Source organism: Anguilla anguilla, chromosome 2, assembly GCF_013347855.1.
Source record: "Anguilla anguilla isolate fAngAng1 chromosome 2, fAngAng1.pri, whole genome shotgun sequence".
In the NCBI taxonomy this organism is placed as follows: domain Eukaryota; kingdom Metazoa; phylum Chordata; class Actinopteri; order Anguilliformes; family Anguillidae; genus Anguilla; species Anguilla anguilla.
This window is the reverse complement of record NC_049202.1, coordinates 63149529-63168719: the sequence shown is the minus strand read 5'-3', so window position 1 is coordinate 63168719 and position 19191 is coordinate 63149529. Positions and strand designations below refer to the sequence as shown.

The window sequence follows — 19191 nt, the reverse complement described above, 5'->3', positions numbered from 1 at the left end:
TGAGAGGTCAGAGGAGAACGGGGCAGACTTCTTCAAGCTATCAGACAGGCCACGAATGTTGTGGTGTGCAGGGGGGCAACTCTGAACGTACAACACATCGAACCTCGAAGTGGACGGGCTACAGCAGCAGAAGACCATGCTGCTCCTGTCAGCTAAGAAGAGGAAGATGAGGCTATAGTGGGAATGTGATCGCCAAACCCGAACGACTGAAGAAGGAAAAACTTCACCCGGACTGAGGACTCTCAATTTCTGCGGCAACATGCAGAAGGAAGGGTCAGAATTGGGCATAAACAGCATAAATCCATGGATTCATACTGCCTTGTGACAATGATGCAGGCTAGTGGTGGTGGTGTAATGATGTGGGGAATGTTTTCTTGGCACACACAATACCAACTGAGCATTAAATAATGGACTGCATTTATATAATGGACTGCATTTATATAGCCCTTTTATCCAAAGCGCTTTACAATTAATGCCTCTCATTCACCCATTCACACACACACACACACACACACCAACAGTGAAAGGCTGCCATGCAAGGTACCAATCAGCTCGTTGGGAGCAATTAGGGGTTAGGTGTCTTGCTCAGGGACACTTCAAAATAAAATGGCATTGCATACCTAAATATTGTTGCTGGCCATGTGTATCTCTTTATGGCCAGTCTGCACTTGTATACTTCCAGCAGGATAATGCCACCAAGCACACATCATCTCAAGCTGTCTCCACAAACATGACCGTCACTTCAGTTTGCTTCAATGGCCAGCAGATTCCCTAGATCTCAGTCCAATAGAACATCTTTGGGATGAGTTGGAAAGGGAGGTTCGCAGCATGAACGTGTGCCCGAAAAATTTCTGCAATGCTATCAAAGTCTGTGATGCTATGGACCAAAATCCTTGAGGAATGTTTCCAGCACCTTGTTGAATCCATCCCATGAAGAATTCAGGCTGTCCTGGAGGGCAAAGGGGGTGCTTAACCAGTACTAGATGGGTGTACCTAATAAAGTGGCCAGTGAGTGTAAATTAGAATACACGCATCCAATATATCGTATGGTTGCAGGTACAGGGCGAATCCAAATCAATAGGGAAAAAAACAGAGTCCACACATTGTGGCTAATGAAAAATGTTCCCATTAAACAATCAATATATTGACGTTTCGAAACGTCGATGTTCTCATTATTAAATGGAAGCATTTTTCATTAGCTATGGTGTGCGGACTCAGTGTTTTTTCATATTAATATGTTGCAGCGCTGTTCATCAGTTAATATAATTGCTACATGTTCTAATTCTAATTGGCAATGTAATTAATGCATATGAACCTGATTCATAAAATCTGTAGATTTACACATTAGGAATCTGTACAGTATTTAACATCATGCAATGACAGAAGTCACTTTAGCCTTTATAAAATTAATGAAGGCACAAAATGCACACGTGATACATACACATAAATGCCAGTACATTAGCCTTTTAAATTCATTTTTGCTAACAGTAAAAAGGAGACTCAGATGCTGTTTTCCCAGGTACAGAGCAGAGAGAGAGAGAAATCTCTCCATCTCTCTTCCGCTCTGTCGCTCTCACCCCCTCCCCCCTCGCCTCCTGTTGGCCCCGTCATCAGTCAGTTTGATCAGTGCGCTCAATAGAGGACTGCAGAACTCACCGCTGGCAGTTGGAACAGTCCTTGTGCCGGTCACCCCTCGCGTATGACTCTATATTCTGACCTCTGACCCTTGACCTCTGACACAGAATCACAGACTGATCAATAGCAACAGACTGAATAGAAGGATTAGAGTGGTGAAAGAGAGAGAGCGGGAGATCAGAGATGAGTGTAAAGAAGCCGTTTTAGCGACAAAAACAAGAGCGCCCTGATCTAAAATTTCAACAGCTGCTTTTTAATGCTTAGAATGGAGAACATTTACCTCTCGCTTGAAGGTACAGGCCTGCTACCAAACAAATTCTGCACTTGATTGGCGATATGCTCTCCTATTCTATCAAGGAATAATTCGATATGGACAGCAGATGGGTGTTCTGGGGTGGCGAGACTGCTGGACAGTCTTATGTGGCATATCGGCATTCATTTTTGCCTCATATATTTAAACTTCCAGTTTTAAATCATTCTCCTCCTGATTTCATGAAGCAGAATTCTAAATGATGGAAAGTGTAAAAAGGATTCAGCTGATTTTTTGATCGTGGCTTGCAGTCGAAACTGCATGTGAGGCTAAAGCCAGGGGCCCTTATCCAAAAGAGGCAGATGAGGGGGCAAGTTTTTGTTTTAGCTCAGCACTATGACATCTAATAAATAACAAAAACATTTATAAATCATAATTTGTTATTTGACGTCTTTAATATCTATTTTATTGGTTGTATTTAATTGCTGTTTTTCGGATTTTACAGGTTTTTTTTTATTATCTTGTGCTTTGCTGCCTGTTTTAACATCTGTTTTATTTACCCTGTTAGCTCAGCACATGTTCCCTTGCGGTAAAATACTCTGCTATCAATTACACTCAGACAAATGTGTGATTAGAATACTAACTTATCATTAAAAAAATAATAATAATTATTATTATTATTATTGTTGTTGTTGTTGTTGTTGTTACTTGCTTTAAAGACTCAGAAATCATTATAATAGAATTTGACATTATATATTTGTATATATCAATCAACTTAAAAATGAATTTAAAATACTTTCATATTCAAAGTGGAATGAAGATGCTAAACCTGACACGAAAGAGAAAATTATCATCACCATGGTTGACATTTTCTAAGATACATGGCACAAAAGTGACCTTATTTTACACGCTATTTTTTAACGTGTTATTTAATCTAACACATTATACAGTATGCATATTACACAGAGTAAAAGCTTACTGATACAGCCATTACAATCTAAGCAGTAGATAGGTGAGTGGTCATATTTTAAAGGGTTAATGCAGATGAGGGTTTGCACAATATAGGCTGTAGCAACTAAAGGGTTAATGTCTGGCATCTACTATGAGAAACGAATGCGTGCGTGAGAAAGGAGGGTGGGAGAGGAAGAAGGAGGGGCAAATGTATAAATATGTCTGAGGTGTGAAAGATATTCAGGACAGCGGAGGGACAGGCAGAGGGAGACAGAGAGTACGTGTGACAGAGGAGAGGGGGGGGGGGGGCATGGGGACGAGGGGAGGGGAAGCTGAGCATTCACAATTTTCATTCAAACTGACAGACTGTGTCCTGGATCGCACTCGCCGCCCCCCCTCGCTCCGTCTCTCCGTCCCTCCCTCCCTCCCTCTCTCTCTCCACCCTCTCTCTCTCTTTCTCTCTCTCCCCCCCCCCCCCCCCTCTCTCTCCACCACACACGCGCACACAACGGCAGACAGTCTGCAGTTAAGTTTACGCCGGCAGGCAGCAGCCATGAGGACGACTCTCTGGACAAACGCACGCCACGCCGGGGAGAGGTGTGGGGGGGGGGGGGGGGCAGGGGACCCTGCAGAAGAGAAACAAAAGAACAGAGAGGCAGAGTTTGAAGGTAAGGTGGACGAAAAGATGGAGAGAGACGGGAGAGCCGTAAAGACTGGAAGAAAGACAGGGCATGGGGAGGAAAGAAAGAGAGAGAGAAACACAGGGGTATATTAAGGAATGCAGCTCCAGCGAGACACAGCAAGACGTATAGAAAGGAGAGAGGCAACGGGAGGAGGGGGCGGGGGGGGGGTGGATTGGGGGCAGACAGGGAGTGTACTCCAAAAGGTCGTTTCGGGACAGCAGAGGTTACATACGTTCACAACGACATAAACAAATAGCTCTTAATCATTGATAAGCTTAGAATTAACGTTTCGCAAGAAATTACACGTGTTTATGGATGTGAACTTGGAGTTTGTTTCAACACTTTGATGGGCTTTCGATATTACAGCCAGTTCTTGTGCAGAGGAAGAGAGGCTTCTGTTTGCAGCATTTATTGTGTGAGAGTTTAAACGATTCCATGGCAGTGTTAATGGCTTTGTTTTGTTTGGTTGCAAGCTCAGTTGGGGCACAGTGTTCAGATTGTGACATGTTCTCAGGAATGTTTGTGCACAGACATATTGTGTGTGACATCCTGTGCGTGTGTGTGGGTGAGTGTGTGTGTGTGTGTGTGTTGTGGCAGTGACATAAACGTGTGCATATGTGTGTCGGTGAGCATTAGTATGTACATGGTTATTTTAAGTTGGTCTGAGTTAGAATCTATTTTGGTCAGAGGTAAGTTTGGCATGTATTCCTGTCTAATATTTATTTTATTCACAGATTTATTCCAGAGTGAGAGAGAAATGTGCTGTGTGTACAGAAAGACTGCTTTTCCACATCCTCACACTTTTTATAACACTTATGGGTTTGACTGGCAAGTTTCTTTCTGTTTTACTGTATGGCTCTAATCTAGTGTGTGTGTGTGTGCCTGTGTGTGTGTGTGTGTGTATGTATGCATGTGTGTGTGTGCCTGTGTGTGTGCATACGTGTGTGTGCGTGTGTCTGAGTCCCCATGGATGTGAACGGCAATTGGATTTCAGTATTGATCCAGTCTGGAGCAAGTAGACATAGACCCTGTCACCCAGACAAGAGGGAAGGGGGATCACCATTCACATTAGCACTGACATCTACATCAATATCCCAGACTCTCTTTCACTTTTACACACAGGCACACACACACACACACACACACATACATGCACACACACACACACACACATACATGCACACACACACACACACACATACACACACACACACACACACACACATACATGCACACACACACACACACACACACACACATACACGCATACACACACACAACCAAACACACACACTCATACATACATACAAACATACACAGACACACACACACACACACACACACACACACACACACATACATGCACACACACACACACAACCAAACACACACACTCATACATACATACAAACATACACAGACACACACACACACACACACACGCATGCACACACGCACACACAAAGGTTTGAATCAGAGGTGTGGCACTGCCATTGTAGCCTTGTGCTGTCTGTTAAATGTAAATGTACAAAATGCAGTAGCAGAGGCCCAGGCAGATGCACAATTGTTACATATTTGTCATTTCTTCCAGAGTTTTGCTCCTGTTCAGAGTAATTTAAGCAGCCTACAGATTTATATTTATTTAGCAGGATATTTACTGAAGCGATCCAGATTACCGGTCTGCTCAAGGGTACAGCAGCAGAGCCACACCTGAGATTTGAAGCATACACACTCACTCACACACACATACACACGCAAACACACTCACACACACATGCACACACACGCAAACACACTCACTCACACACACATACACACGCAAACACACTCACACACACACATGCACACACCCACACGCACGCTCACGCACACACACACACACACACAAACACATACACACACGAGCACGCACACACACATGCACACACACTCACACACACGCGCACGCACGCACGCACACACACACATGCACACACCCACATGCACGCTCACGCATACACACACAAACACACATACACACACACACACATTCACACACGCGCACGCACACACCCACACGCACGCACACACACGCACACACACACAAACACACATACACACACACACTCACACACGCGCACGCACACACACACTCACACACACACGCACGCACGTACACACACACATGCATACACACAATCACAAAAACGCACACTCTCACACACACACATTTACACACAAATACACAAACATACGTGTACACACACACACAGACTCATGCTCAAACTCAAACATTCATAAGATGATGAAATGCATTGTGCTTTGAGCAACAGAACAGTGCAGGGGCTAAAGCTCCATCTCCTAGACTGGCTGACTGCAGGCCTGAGGAACCTCAGGCTACCTCCGCTAACTTCCAATCAGCCTGTATAACTCCGCTATTTTACCTCAACTTGTTCGACCTGCTTTAAAATTTTAATTGACAAAAATAATAGTGCAAATGAGTTTGGAAAGAGTTTGGTTAGTATAGAATATAAAAATGTAATAAACATGCACAATATGTCATTAGAGATTTCCTGTGCACCCTGGAAAACTACGATTGTCACTGAATCACATGGAGCAGCTGAACAGCAGTAACTGCATTTGTTATTTCTCATTAATTCCAACAGTCATTGCAGGCCTGCAGGTTGCCAGAGTTAAACTCCGCGGGAATGAAGAAAACAAATTCTCGGAACAGGTGAGGTACCTAACCACCTTGTTTTTGTTTTTTACTGGAGGACAATTTTGTTTGATTTGCACATAATATGCTGCAGGCCAAACACACACACACACACACACGCATGCGAGCACATACGCACACGTGCACACACACACGCTCACACACACACACACACACACACACTTGCATGCACGTACACACATGCGCACACACACACACACACACATGCATGCATGCACGCACATGCGCACACATACATGCCCACACACACACACACACAGTCACGGCAGGGCCTTTGGGCCACAGTGTCCTATCAGCACGCTTCTCTGTGTACATCTGTGAGCGGTAGCGGGTGTCCTCCTGCATGGTGTGGGCCTGCAGGGCGGGCTGTTTAAGCCGTGTGTCCCACAGGCTGTGCAGACCCGCACACATTACATTACATTACATTATAGGCATTTAGCAGACGCTCTTATCCAGAGCGACTTACACAACTTTTTACATAGCACTTTACATTGTATCCATTTATACAGCTGGATATATACTGAAGCAACGCAGGTTAAGTACCTTGCTCAAGGGTACAACGGCAGTGTCCTTACCCGGGATTCGAACCTGCGACCTTTCGGTTACGAGCGCAGTTCCTTACCCACTGTGCCACACATGGACACAGAAACTCAAACGCCTCGTTGGGGTGGGGTGGGGGGTGGGGGGTGGGGGGCGGGGGCGGAGGGAGCGTTCAGACAGACATACAGACAGGTCATGCAACCAGACGGCCACTCTTTCACAGGAAATGAGACCTTTGACCTCTGCCTTTCAGTCAGTCTGGAAATGCAAGAGCCTGGAATCGATCAACGCCCCTCAACTACCCCCTGCCCAGACACGCACACACGCTCCCTCCACCTCCATCTTTCTTGCCCCCCTACACACACACACACACCCCACCCCCCACTTCCCTAAGCCTGGGTCTCTCCCGCATGCAACAAATCTCCTTGCTCCCCTCCCCCACAGTCAAATAATAGACCCCACAGCTGTTAGGCTCGAGCGAAGGTAGCGCCCAACGGCCTGTCCACTCGCATTGTGTTAGAGCACCGCTCCATCTCTTGCACTGTAGAATTAGGGTCACGTCAAGATGCAGCAGTGCAGAGCACCATAGAAGGCTGATGTCTTTTTATTTGTGGTTCTTGTCTAGAGAATAATAAAATCTTGGTTCATTTCAAGAGGGCTTTACTTAATGATTGTATTCAATTGCTGTATATTATGAGCTGCACTGGCTACATAATAATAATAATAATAATAATAATAATAATAATAATAATGTTCATTAATTTCCAGTGTGTGAATGCGCTCCTTTTAATGCATCTGTCAGTGTGTAATCCATTGGAATGCTTGATGTATACTCTGTGCGTTTCAGTGAGTGATGAGAGATAGAAAGAGAGCGAGAGCGAGATTTATTTGATGATCCTCTTTAATTGTTAGCCTCCAACTCGAGTGTCAGTGAACATTCAACGCTGTCGGTGAGTTTATGTCAGAAAAAAACCATCGAACGTTGAGTGTACCCTGTCTCTTGACCGTTCACCATGCACAGGACCACCACAATGCACTGCTCTACTGATACTGTGGGAGAAAGAATAAGGGAAAATACAAATGAAAGGAAATTCAGTGTTGATGAGAATACTTAAAATACAGTCAAGAATGTGGATTTCTGTTGTATATTTCTGCTGTTAGTACATAGGGACCTACAATAAGTCATCAAAATCTGCACACCCCAACACAATCGTACACTAACTGATGCAATGGAACATTGCCATTCATGTGTAAATTAAAACGTAAATATTTTCCACATGAATCTGAATGGTGCCACAACATACATAATTCATATTCAAACACCCCATAGCAGAACAAAGATGGCTGCCATGTCTTAACGTTGCGATGTTTGTGCCGTTTCCATCCTCAACATGACACACTTTTGCGATGCTGCGCCCTCCAGTGGCCAAATGGAGCATATTAAAGGGTTCCAATTGACATTCATTGCTGTCGGTGGGTTTTGAATTTTTGACTCGCCCAACAATGAATGAAAACTGTGACCATATAAAATATTTATTTGCCCTCCAAGAATGCGCTTAACATGTATAATGTTTACTTTTGAGTTCTTAACGTGCGCGAACCTATTCTAAATGTGGCCTTTTCACAAGAGTACTGGTTGTGATAAACATTTTCAGGCGATTGTTTTTTCTGGTCTACCTAATCAAACAGAATTAATCTCTTAGTTTTTCTTATGTTACTTTACTGTACTGTAGTGATCGCGGAAAGCATTAAGTGGAAAATGCTTGTCAAGTTGAAATATGATTTAAAATAAATGTGCTGTTAAAACCTGTAATCCATGTGTTCTCTTTAAGCCTATAGGCCTACAAACAACAAACGCTAACATCTGAAAATATTCCCACTTGTTCAATTGTGTTTCCCATTTTCTTGGCTGAGAGCCAAAGTAGGCTTTAAATGTAGCATTTGGACAAAATATTTTGACTTTACAAAGTTAAATTGAACGTGTTTGTCAAAACATGAAACAAAACAATGTTTAGCTCTTAGGCTACAAAGGAATGTCTTCCGCCCTCCGAATAAGAATTTTCTCGCTCTGTTGTCTAAATGAGGTAGGCAATGAGCTGGCGTCATCAATTAAGGGGGTGGGGGGAGTTACCAAGAGATACATTTTAACAAAATCGTTTTCGTGACCGCTAGTAACTTACAAGTGTTGCTGTGATTATCAAAACCCTACAAGTCTTGACGTGCCATCGAACCCACAGATCGTATTAATGCCCATTTCATTGTAAGATTTAAACAAACTTTCCTTTGGGTTCAGAGAACACACAGCACAATCTACGTCAGTTGTACCCCGAGCCACACTTGGTAGCGCCGGATACCAAGGAGTTGCACGCGCTACGTGCGTGTTTATGATCGCTCTCAAACTTGCAGTGAGATATGGTTCGTTTTTCCTCGCTGAACTCCTCACTGTTTTATGGACTGATGGAGCCAGGCAAAAACGAATTCCAGCCGTGGCGAGACTACATGGGTCTGGCGGACACGGTGCAGGAATTACGGTCTGGAAAGACTGCTACCGAGTTTAGGGAAAACGCTGAAGCCGACCAAAAGGGACCAGAACCTGGAGTTGATGAACAGGTGTGTGTCACAACTGATTGCCTGCTTCACGAGGGCAAAGTAGGGAAGGACAGGAAACCTGCCAGGAAAGACTTTGCTCATCCGAATATGGGATCGTCAGCTGCAGCTGGGCCCGGAGCATCAGCGGGAGCTGTCGGTTACATGTCCCGAAAGAAATCGCCTTTTTCCTCAGCTCCGGAGAAGTCCTCACAGCGCCCGTCCTGCAGTTTTTGCAAACACAACGGAGAGTCAGAGACCGTGTTCAGCTCTCACAGGTTGCGGGACCAGAAGGGCGACGTTGTATGCCCGTATTTGCGGCAGTATGTCTGCCCACTTTGCGGAGCGACCGGATCTCGCGCTCACACCAAGAGATTTTGCCCTCGAGTCGACAGCGCGTACAGCTCGGTGTATGCTAAGTCCAAGCATTGAAAAACCCCGACCGACCGCGAGTCTACCCGAAGGTGAACTGGAGACGGGGTTTATTTATAACCGTAAAACGAATGGAACACTTCTTGCTCTTCTGGCCGCCGTTTGAAGCCACATAATGGAAGAGGCCCAATAATGTCACTTTTAAAAGTTGTTTTTAATGTTGTTTTCAGTTTGCATTTGCCTTTTATTCTTTTAATTATGAAGGTATTTTTAAAGCAGTTTGTGAACGCGAGGGAGTGTTTGAACGTGGATTTCTCACACAGACCACAGTAGCCTACCTGTTGCCAAGAGTTTTGATGTTGCTTTTCCTTTGGTAGTCATAGGATGTATTATTTTTATTGTTGGGTTATTTTTCATGTTTGAGCACTGCGTGAACATTCATTGTTACCTACATTTTTTCACACTGGGTTTTTTTGATGACCAGCCACCTTTGATGTCGTGCATGTTTGACAACAGGCCTAATGATTGCTGATGGCCTCTTTCTTAACGTTAGTTAAACTTAAGCTTGAATCATTCGCTCCCATGGCTTCAGGTTTTACATTATTATGACGACACCATTTCTTCTCTGGTATGCATTACTGACATTCCACATTCGTGGCATGTCCTCAGATCAAAGCAACATATCTGACACATTTTTACTAGTCAGTCCCTCACCCACGTGACAATCTGTGTTGTGCCACCGGAACACTCCCACGCGAATACGCTGCTATTAAAAAAGACGTGCCCAGTATTGTTCGAGTAAACTTGTACCGGTCTCTAATATTACTGTAGGCTATTTGGAGTTGGAGTATAATATTAATGAAGCCAATGGTTGGCTTCATTAATATTATAAGTGCTTTTAAACGTAATACGTTTTTAATGATGATCAGATTACTTGTATATTTAAGTGACTGAGATTGAGAAGAGTGTTGAGTGGGCAATACGACGACACAAACCGAACGTGAACAACCGCTGCTGAAGTTAACTGGAAAAAAACTGGAAAAAAGTACTACCCACGACTGGCAAGATACGTCAACCTCAAAAAACCTTAAGCATGTTCTACAAGAATTTGTCCTTTTGCGTGTTTCAGAATTTCTGAGCACTTTGCTTTTGACCAAAAATGTGTTAGATTTAATATTTCTTTGCATGTGATGTTGGACCTTTTGTGTGTGTCTTCCTGTGTGACCGTTCCAAAGTGTCTCTTATAGGCTAGATCTTTTGCTTTTGAACGAACAGCTCTTTTGTGCAACTCAAAAATGTGGAGAACAGAATAAACGTCAAGGATACTGTAGATTATTCAAGGTAATTAACTTTAAGATTTGTGCATTTTCTTGTCAATAAGAATAGTCACGTTGTACTATTTCTTTAAAACAGTAAAAAAAAAAAAAAGAATAAAAGATGACGTGCAGGGATGTGCAAAAAAAATCACTTCGATAGAGGCATTCATAGAATTTATTTTACTGCAATATATTTTGATTTAGTGTTTTTTTTTCTTTTCATTTACTTTTGGAATGATCAAAAGCACGTTTGATCCCCTCTGTAAATTCCTCATCTTAATGTTTCTTCTGTTGTTTGCATGGTAGATATCAATAACACTTTCTGTGACGATTAGTTTTGTGTGTTGAGTGATTTCCTCTTGTCTGAGCTCTCTCTCCATCCCATTTGCACACACAGGAACACAAAGTATGGCACTGCAGACATTTCTTCCTTGCTTTATTGTAGCGATACACACTTAAGAGCTTACAGCTACCTACTGAACAAATCAGGTTGACTGCTGGAACATTAAACAGGAACAGAAGTGTAAAACTGTCTGTGCGCGTGCGTGTCTGTGTACACGTATCTGTGTACATGTTATTCATCAGTACGTGTGTGTGCACAGGGGAGTGTGTTCACCTTCAGGGCATGTGTGTGTGTGCGTGTGTGTGTGTGAGAGGGAGTCTACTACGACAGCTAGAGTGGCAATGCTGAAAGGTGAAGTACGTCATGCACAACTTCCATCAGTGTGTACATTTGAGTCAATTACCCCCCGTACCCCCAGTACCCCTAGTTTCCCACCCCCTGCCATGAGTGAGGCTGTGGGCCAATCAGAGAGCACGGGTGGAGTGCTTCCGACTGTCTGTCATTACAGGGGAAACACAGCACCTATATTACTGCACTGCTTATAATCCCTGCAGTGTGGTGTGTGTGTGTTTGTGTGTGTGTGTGTGTGCGTGTTTGTGTGTGTTTGTGTGCGTGTATGTGTGTGTTTGTGTGCGTGTGTGTTTGTGTGTGTGTGTGTGTGTGTGTGTTTCTCCCACAAAGCCCGGCAGACAGGGCGGCTAAATCTCACTGCGGCGGGACCCGTAAGAACGCCACGGAGCTGCTTTAGGAGCCTTGTTGCCACGGCGAATGTTGTCCAGTTCCCTGTGTGCAGCCATCACTGTGCGACTGAGAGAGAGAGAGAGAGGAGGGTGGTGGGGGTTTGGTGTGAATTGGGAGGGGAGAGGTAATTAAAACAGGTGTCACACTTCTTGTGTAGTTTGTGTAAGAGTCTTGTCAAATTTGCACCTGGCAGACCTCTGGCACCTTTCATCAGCTCTGATGACTGTATTTGTCTGATTGGACGGCCCCATGAAGGCCCTCACCTAATTAAGGGTCAATTCCAGCAATTAACTCAAACCAGCTGGATCTGAAAAACCGGTGCAAAAACAGAGCCGTGCATGAGCTGGCCACAGGTTCGAAGGACGGCGGCTCACTTGAGGAAGGACAGCTCCTTGATGAGGCCGCAGACCAGGTCCGAGGCGTCTTCCTGTTGGTCAGCGTCGTCCGGGGTGGGGCTGTCCTCCATCTCGCTGTGTGTGGGAAAGAGAGACGGTCAAACACAGGGAGGCGCTATCCGCAACGGGAAACGGACAAACCCGTAACAGGACGACATATAACGGATATATGAGGTCAATGGGTACGATTTTAGAACACCTTCCCCTCCCCCAGTGTCCCTCGCTCACCTCAGTGCAATGTTGTTGAGCTGGGAGTCAGACGGAGAGGTGGGGGCTTCTGGGTCAGGATCCGGGTCACCGCTGGGTTTGGGGCTCAGGGCTGTGAAAGGCTGTGACACACACAGACCGAGTGTGAAGCGCAAAGCTCAGCCGATGGTGCTCACCGCAATGCATCCTGGGAAGGCTGGAGGCAGTAGTCCCACTAAGGGGAAGGGGGGGGGAGGAGCGGGAGCCCCGTCACGAATCAGCATAGCACGGGTATAGCCGCCCTCCACCGCCCCCCCCCAAACATTTTCTTACAATTTTACATAAAAGAAAGATCAACACCTCTATGTATTGACCTAGCTCCCCCTCAAACCTTCAGGGAAAATTCCCACAACTGGCACTACTGCAAGGTAAGACACAAATCGCCTGCTACTGAGTCATGAAACAATCAAAATACATAACCTAAACACACCAAAGGTCATATTCACTGTCTGCATACTACTGTGTTCTAAATATCAATACAGCAATGTATCTTTACTTACCTCTAGACAATTTAAGTGTTGATACAGCAATTGTATTGTTACATTTATAGTTAAAAAAAAACTTTTTAAAACAAGTTTTAACTGCAAGTGTTTTAAAACAAAAAATAAATCTATAACTTTTCTTTGTTCACAATGTTTTGTGTTGGAGCGCACTGAACTGAAAGTTACTTTTTCCACAGCAACCATCATATTCTGTGCTGTTTTCCTCAGTGATGTCCGATTTGTCTGTAAAAACATTTACAAGATTCACATTTGCACGTGCACCGGGATGTGCACTGGATCGCGAAGCACCTGACTATACCCAGCCCTAGCGTGTACACACCTTTTCACGTTATGAGTGTGATTTATCAAAACAAATCTTTGCTTTAATCTGACAATCTTCACACACTCCCAATCAACTGGGAAAATGTTACGCTTCTCTGCTCCACACATATAAAAGCAGTGCACATGAGCATGATGGTACAGTAGCTACCAGGGTTATGCGTCGACACATTGAAAGGCTTAAAGGGTTGTACCCGAGTGTTGAAGCTGCTGACCAATTCAGTGTCTCGGTGCAATGGCTTGTCCTCACATATAGGTGGCAGCACTGAGGCACACACAGGACCTGGGTGACCACTTCCACTTCCTGTTTTTTGGACATCATGGAAAGAGACCACAACCAAGAGGAAGAATTAGAGAAGGGTAGGAGGACAGGTAGAGGGGGACATGTATTTGACAGAAAGTGTAACTTAATCCCATATTACACTTGCTAAACATACAGTTAAATGCAAGTATTGGGACAGGTTGGTCGATTTTCCTCTTTATTAATGAAATTTAAATTTCATATCAAGCAATTACTATACGGCAAAATTCAATTCATGTCTGCATTTATTTCATGTGTTTTTTTTTTTTTTTAAACAGATATTGACCGTTATTACAACAATGTCATTCAGCGAGTCCCCCTTTTCTATATACGCAGGGTCACTGGTATTAGACTCCAGTCCTGCTGGGCCACTGTGTCTGCTTAATTTTGCTATGTGTCAGCAATTAAGTGCTTAATTATAGTCTCTGATTGGCTACGGCCCACACACCTTCCAAGGCTAACGAGACCGCGGACTGACTTTGATTACTGCTACTTCAATCTTCTAGACATCAAAGCAAGAAGTGCGTCAGCTATGATTCTTAGCCATACTTGCTTTCATATTACATTCAAATGTCAAATTCTGGTGAGTGCTGGGATGACAGTCAGTTACCAATAAGTGCATAATGCTTACTGCATGGCATGCAGCTGTTTTTAATCTAGATCTGGATTCATTTACTCCTGTTACAATGCATAATGTGGACAGATGTACAAACATCACCGTTGGAACTTCTGGAGTAGGGTAAACATAAGGTAAGGTAAGGTAAACTGTAAAAGAAAGCATTGTTAATTCATACTAACTGTTCTGTAGGACCCCACCTCCACTGTCCTGGTGCTGATCACGGTTCCCGGTTGAAGCTCCATGTGAAGCTTGGTCAGAGGTCCTCTGTGCCTCGGTGTGGTTGGCCCGGCTGAGGTGCACCTCCAGGCTCACAGGCCCACGGTGTGCGGTGGGGTGCCGGCGCTCTTCAGGGGAAGCTCTGGCGCCTGTAAGCCCAGGAGCAGGTGGTTCCTCCAGCACACGGGCGGGGTCGTGCGAGTGCGTCGCTATGGCGTCCTCCCTGTCACCGTGTGGCTCCTCCCTCAGCCCTGGAGGCTCCCTGATGTCTTCGGTCACTGGTGCTCCTTGGGAAAGTGAAGCACAACCCTGGGATGATCCCTGCCCCACAGGCGCCACTGGCCCTGATTTTTCTCCAGGACCCTGGGGCCCACACGAGGCCAGGTCCGTTCCACCAGCGAACCCCGCCCCTTCCACTCCATCTGAGGTCTGAGACGCCACAAAGCTGCTTGGGTCCAACAGGCGGATGCCTTCAAAGGGCTCACGCGCAACCCCATCGCAAGGAACGGGCAGCGTCCCGGACTCCAGAGGGTTAGGGCCCAGTGTGATCTCTGGCTCACAGGAGGAGCACCCCAGGACTTTCGGTGCTCCTCTCTGCTGAACCCGGCCTGTCCCGCACCTTCCTTGACTCTGTCCCACCTCCTCAAGTGCAGTGACCCTGAGGTCACAGTCTTCCGCCTGCACTGAACAGGGGCTCCCAGTGCACCTCCTCACGTCTCCCCACTCCTGACAAGTGGCACCTCCTAGCTCTACGTGGGACTCCCTACTGCCTCCACCTGACACCACCAGCCCGTCCTCCTCAGAGGCCTCTCCTGGGCCACAGGGTCTAGTGCCCTCTCCGCCGGTCGTCTTCTCACTGTATGTCGCAGAATGGCCGGACTTGTTTTCCCCAGCAACAGTCTTGCCAACTGTATATGGCTGCTGTGGAATTTTGTCAGAACCCTCCATTCCGGGTTGGGTAGGCTCTTCCTCCTCTAAAACACTGTCCAGTGGAATTGGGAGAGAGAGATCAGAGGCTGAGCGGGGCACTTCTGGCTGGCCAGCCAGTCCCAGTGCGGTGTCCGGCATGCCTTCCGCAGTCCCAAGGTTGGTGCCATTTGCCGCTACGCTGGAGGTGGGCTTTTCCAGACTCTTCCATGCCACTTCTTCGTGACAGTCAGAATGCGGCTCTTCATGTTCTCGGCCTACTTTTCGCTCTCTTTCCCTCCCTGTCTCACTCTCTCCATTTTTCTGGTGTCTACTCCCCAGCTGTCCCTCACAGTGAGTCCGCCTCTCTCGCTCTCCGAAGCCCCGCACGCCCATCCTCTTCCGGACCTTTTTCTTTGCAGGGCCGTCCTCACACTGATCCCCCAGCGCTGACCGTAACGGCTCTGGGTCAGGTGCGGTCGCCTTCCCCTCTCCTAGATGAGGTTGGTCACTTGGATGGTCACCAGGTCCATCTGTTGGCTTTTCCTTCTCTCCATCCTCGCCCGTCACACCATCTGTGGCACCGGGCCTCCTGCCCACCTCCCTCCCGTCACTCGCTGGCAGCGGAGAACCAAGTGGACACAGGGCAGGGTGAGAGGGCGTGGCAGAGGGGTACTCCTGAATTTCAGCACCCTCCTCCCTCCGGCCCGTCTCTCCAGACCTGAGAGCTTCCCTCTTTACAGTGGTACAGTCTTCCCCCCTCTCCATCTGTGCAGTGGTACAGTCCAACTGCAGAGGTTTTGCCTCACCGGAGGTGGATTGAACCTCTGTGCAGGAATTGCTTGCTTTCACATCCTGTTAAAAAGAGAGGACCACCCTTTCTGAACACTGACAGTAGCCATAAATAAAGCATTTAAAATACAAAGCAATAAGCAAACCACGTGATGCCTTTCTTACTGCTAGATGTGGGAGCTACCAGCTTACTTATGCTATCTGGCCATCTTACAGGAAGATAGAATTTCATCAGAATCCCATGTAAAAATACACACTCATGCAAAGATTCAAAAGATTCTAAAAACACCCACATCCACCACCACAGAAAATCCCTGATTATATAACATACAACATAATGGTGCTATATAATCACATTGAGATGGACAGTCATGGAGTTGGCATAACAAAATGAGCGTACAACAGTCCAACAGTCAGGTGCACCAAAGATAAAACGTATAAAAATAACAAAAAGAACTTTGGCACACAAATCTCTTCAAATAGTGTTGAGCTTTCAGCCAGTCGACCTTCATCAGAGCATGTGAATGCAACGTCTGAGACAGACTTTTTCAATTGCTCTGAGTGAAAAAGCACGGAGAGGCCACGCCTACATTCAGTTAGGATGTGACATACGTCATTAAGGGAGTTGGTACAGAAACGAAAAGGAAAGATCACCTTGCTCAACAGCGCTGAGCTCTCTCCTACTCCACTGCTTGTCGGCACACAAACTGAGGACCTGCATCACAAAACATCATGACATCATCAGAGCATGTGTTAAGGTGTTAAGGGCGTGAAGATTAAATTGCAGTTTGCAACTGAAGCTGATCACCACTCTCATTCTCATTTGGGGTAGCACTATAGTAAGTACACTATAGTTAGGGGACTCCACTTGTAACTCAAGAGGTTGCAGGTTTGATTCCTGTGTGAAGTGCTGCTGGCTGTACCCTTGAGTAAAGTGATTAACCTGAGCTGCTGCAGTAAATATCCAGCTGTATCAATGGACTGTGTGTAAAAAATGTGAGCGGTGCAATTCGCACCAGATAAGTGTCTGGTAAATGTCAAAATGTCACCCTTCAATAGCCCAGTAAACTGGCACTGTTTAACTCGGGTACTGAAGGGTCATGGTCTTGTTCCTGCCATGAACTTGACCACTTGCTTCATGCTAGTTTCGGCCTAGGCCGAACTGCTTCAACCTCAGTCCCTCTGAGGCCGTAAGCGGTTTCTAGAAAGTTAGAGAACATGCTGGCTTTAGGCCCTCAAAAGGACTTGAGTGGGTGCGTTTTATGACATGCCCTAATGCATGGCTTTTAACTCAAGGCCGTCTGCTCTAAATACCCATGTGGCTCTCCAGACTGCAGTGTCTCATTGTCTCCAGGAGGGGCAGTCTCAAGTTTCCTTTTCCTGGCCCTAAGTGTCCTGGGCTGGGTTGCCTTTCCTGCTGTACACAGACATTTTCCATAGCAAAAACATTGCACTTATACTGTCATTATCCCGGGACACCATACCAGAATACAGATGTATTGCACACACTGTCTCAAACACTGTATTTAGTCACAGGGTCCTTAAAATTGATGAATAATATAGTTACTGTTACAGAAGAACTTTAGTTAGACTTCTGAGTCACCTTAAAATGTGACTTTATAAATGTGAAAATGTCACTCTATATCCAAAGCCCACACCAAAAAAAATTTTAAGCTAGTTTTGTCATTGTGATTAACACCGACCGGAGTGCAGCAGATCTGCAGTGAATGAAGACTTTGTCCATACTTGCAGCTTGGGGCACTCCTCTCTTGGTCATCCTTTTACTTGTTGACTACAAACATAACACGGAAAAGGTTACCACCTACTGCGAGAAATACAGTAAACATGCTTTTCAAATACTGATCAATCTACCGTCAACTAAATTACAATTATTAGATTCAGATGCAGTCATAGCCTACTGAAAAATAGTGTCAAAACTCGCACTTCCGTGAAAATGGACGAATAACTTCAAAATATTACCACGATCGGTCGAAACCAGAGACTGTAACTAGTTAGCAAGCTAGCTAATGTTACCCCGGCCTAGTGTAACTAACGTAACTAACTTAGCCAGTTAGCGAACTTATATTACTCTGCAGTTTGGCCAGCTATTTCTCTACAAAAATCTAATCTAAAAAGTACATGTAAACTAAATTTCTTGAAACTGTAGTACACGCTATGTATATCGACTTGAATACTCCAGATATGAGTTTTGATCAGAAAGCCTGTGTCCCCCACTTGGTATTTCACACCTTTCCCGTCGCCGCATCGAGACGCGTGCACGTGCAGACAGAATGCACTACAGAGTACATTTCCGCATTTACCAGACGTTCATCCAGAGCGATTTTAAACCGCTGAGTATTTACAGCGGCAATTATACACCTAAGCATTGAAGCTACAAGCTGGGGAACAAGCAAGTTTCCTTAACAGCAACTTAACCGGTAACTAATTTCAGTTCAAAAGTGCAGTGCACACGTTGTTTTGTACTTTTATTTTTGTTGAACGGGCAGTGTTGGCGGTAATGATAATCGGCCTGGATTAGTATTTTAAAAATCAACCATTTTTACTTGAAACAGATTCGTAAATAGGCTTATACTCGCTTGTTTACTCTATGGACTCATCAATTCAACAAATGAGCCCACAATCTGTGTGGTTTAAAATCACTGCCACACTGTCGTTTATTTATAAATCTATAACGAAGTCCTGTCCTCCCTCGTTTACCAAAATGTCAACTTCATTTTGCGGTAGTAATGGCAGCTTGGGCG

At 45.3% G+C, this 19191-nt stretch overlaps 2 protein-coding genes across 6 annotated transcripts; one reads left to right on the top strand and one right to left on the bottom strand.

The window, feature by feature from the left end:
- Window positions 1-7810: 7810 nt before the first annotated feature.
- Window positions 7811-11169, top strand: nanos3 (nanos homolog 3). The gene has a single exon (XM_035405152.1). It carries the CDS (start codon window positions 9188-9190, stop codon window positions 9791-9793), a length of 606 nt encoding a protein of 201 aa, XP_035261043.1. The 5' UTR covers window positions 7811-9187; the 3' UTR covers window positions 9794-11169.
- A 641-nt stretch (window positions 11170-11810) lies between these two features.
- On the bottom strand, window positions 11811-19043 carry si:ch211-286b5.2. Of its 5 annotated transcripts, none has more exons than XM_035405150.1 (9): window positions 18665-19043; window positions 18176-18221; window positions 17744-17846; window positions 17084-17144; window positions 14713-16492; window positions 13790-13905; window positions 12757-12857; window positions 12508-12603; window positions 11811-12199 (listed from the first exon to the last, which is right to left on the bottom strand). In XM_035405150.1, the coding sequence occupies exons 2-9, from the start codon at window positions 18204-18206 to the stop codon at window positions 12091-12093; spliced, it is 2397 nt and encodes a 798-aa protein (XP_035261041.1). In that variant the 5' UTR covers window positions 18207-18221; window positions 18665-19043; the 3' UTR covers window positions 11811-12090. The 5 variants fall into 5 exon arrangements, with proteins under 5 accessions (XP_035261041.1, XP_035261037.1, XP_035261038.1 ...); XM_035405146.1 differs by having other exon boundaries at window positions 18679-19043; XM_035405147.1 differs by having other exon boundaries at window positions 13790-13899; window positions 18679-19043.
- Window positions 19044-19191: the final 148 nt, after the last annotated feature.